Below are 2659 nucleotides of genomic sequence, written 5' to 3' on the forward strand. Positions count from 1 at the left end.
GAGAATTGAAGACGGCAATTTAGTAATAAATTGGGGTAAATGCCACTTCATGGTGAAAGAAGGTATTGTTTTGTGTCATCGCAATTCAGAAAAGGGCATAGACGTTGATCGAGCTAAAATCGAGGTAATAGAGAGACTTCCACCACCTATCTCTGTAAAAAAGGTATGAGAAACAATCTTTGGCATGCAGGTTTTTACCGGATATTCATTAAAGATTTCTAAAAAATTGCACATCCGTTTTGCAAACTAATGGAGAAAGATTGTAAATTTTATTTTGATGAATCTGTCTTAAAGCATTCCGTGAGATAAAAGAAAAATTGGTGTCTGCATCTATCATTATTTCTCCTGATTGGAATAGTCCATTTGAGGTTATGTGCGAAACTAGTGGGGTTGCTCTTGGTGTAGTATTGGCACAAAGAAAGAACAAAATTCTTCACCCCATTTACTATGCTAGTAAAACCCTAAATGAAGCTAAGAAGAATTACACAGTGACTGAGCAAGAACTCCTTGCAGTAGTCTTTGCTTTTGAAATAATTTTCTCCTATTTGCTAGGTACCAAAGTTATAGTTCATATGGACCATTCAGCATTGAGATATTTGATGGCAAAGAAGGATGCGAAACCGAGGTTGATTCGTTGTGTATTACTGCTACAAGAATTTGACTTCAATGTGAGGGATAGAAAAGGGACTTAAAATCAACTTGCCGATCACTTGTCCCAACTAGAAGATGGAGCTATGAGAGAGTTAGGAGATAAAACTGATATTGATGATACTTTCCCCAATGAGCATGTATTGGCTGCCTCACAAGACTTGATTCCATGGTTCGCAGTTTTCGCGAACTATCTGGCTAATGATATTATTCCATCGGACTTGTCCTTTCATCAAAGAAAGAATTTCATGTACGATGTGAAGAAGTTCTTTTGGGATGAACCATATTTATATAGGAGTTGTGCAGACGGGCTTATTCGGCATTGTGTGCAAGAATGTGAGATGTTCAGTGTTTTGTAGGCATGCCATTCCTCACCCGTTGGTGGACCTCATAGTGGTATCCGAACCGCTCATAAGATATTACAATGTTGTTACTATTGGTCAACCCTTCATCAAGATGCTCGTGAGTTTTCTAAAGCATGTGATAGATGCCAAAGATATGGCGGCATTTCAAGAAAGCAAGAGCTCCCTCTAAACCTCATTTTTGTGATTGAGTTATTTGATATTTAGGGTACTAACTTTATGGGACCTTTTGTTAGTTCTTATGGAATGAAGTATATTTTAGTATAGGTTGATTATGTATCTACTTGGGTGGAAGCTATCTCCCTCGCAAACAATGAAGGGAAAAGTGTCACTGCGTTCATAATAAAGAATATATTTTCTCGTTTTGGCACCCCAATGGCAATTATTAGTGATGGGGGCTCCCACTTTTGCAACAGATTGTTCAAGGGAATATTGGAGAAATATGGGGTTCGCCATAATGTGGCCACTCCTTACCACCCTCAAACTAGTGGGCGAGTTTAAATGTCAAATAGGGAGATCAAACAGATATTGTCAAAAACAGTGAACGCTAGTAGCACGGATTGGTCAAAGAGGCTTGATAATGATCTTTGGGCCTACCGGACAGCGTATAAGACTCTCATAGGTATGTTCTCATACCAACTTGTATATGGGAAAGCTTGTCATCTTCCGGTTGAATTAGACCATAAATCCATGTGGGCTATAAAGAAGTTGAAAATGGATTGGAATGAAGCAGCAGAACAACGGTTAACTAGGTTGAATGAACTCGATGATTTTCTCCTGAAATCTTATGAAAGATCATCCCTCTACAAAGAAAAGATGAAGAGTTTATGGTTGGGGATTTTTTACTTTTATAAAATTTAGGTTGCGCTTGTTTCCGGGCAAGCTGAAGTCCAAATGGAATGGTCCTTACTTGGTTACCCAACTATTCCCTCATGGAGAAGTTCAGTTGGAAACTAAGGAGGGTGTGTGGTTCAAGGTGAATGGAAAACGCATAAAAATCTATTTTGGGTATGCTGAATCGGCGAATGAAGTGATTGAGGCATATTATGTTGATGAAGTCTTAGTAATCAAGTGCCCTCGGTTGTGCCGCCACGTTTAATAAGGTGTTGGTTGGAGGCAACCCAATACTTATAGTTTATCTTTCTAGTAATGGTAGCATTTTCTACTAATGGGTTTTTAAAGTTGCAGGCACATCACTAGGAAATTCAACAGAAAATCGCTCTCCAACAGTCATTGACGGACACATCAACAGACTGTCACGCACACGATGAAATGTATCATGAGTCCGCCGTGCCAGGTACGTCTGTTATTTATTTTCAAAACAAGGTCACACGTGACGAAACAAATAACGGATCGTAGCATCTTAGACGGACCGTCGTCGGGGACTCATTGCATCATTAATGAGCGTACCCAACCCGATTCGGTTGGGATAATTTAAAAAATTGGCAACCTTTAAAAACCGCACACCTTCATTTCACCTATTTCCTTCCCTCTTTCTCCCATTTTCCCTCACTTTTCAACTTCCAACTTCCAATATCAGAACCCCCTTCTCTATCAATCAATAGTATCCCCAAATTCCCTTATTCTGGATATCTCCTTTCTACTAGTCGGAGTCTACTGCTATGATTTTGTTACTGATCACTAAGTAC

The 2659-nt window shown here is 39.3% G+C and overlaps 1 protein-coding gene across 1 annotated transcript; it reads left to right on the forward strand.

The window, feature by feature from the left end:
* Window positions 1–1511: 1511 nt before the first annotated feature.
* LOC138342134 (uncharacterized) lies at window positions 1512–2109 on the forward strand. Its single transcript, XM_069294327.1, has 2 exons — window positions 1512–1753; window positions 1872–2109. Exons 1-2 carry the CDS (start codon window positions 1512–1514, stop codon window positions 2107–2109), a joined length of 480 nt encoding a protein of 159 aa, XP_069150428.1.
* Window positions 2110–2659: the final 550 nt, after the last annotated feature.

The sequence above is a fragment of the Solanum lycopersicum genome, chromosome 1, assembly GCF_036512215.1.
Source record: "Solanum lycopersicum chromosome 1, SLM_r2.1".
Taxonomy (NCBI): Eukaryota; Viridiplantae; Streptophyta; class Magnoliopsida; order Solanales; family Solanaceae; genus Solanum; species Solanum lycopersicum.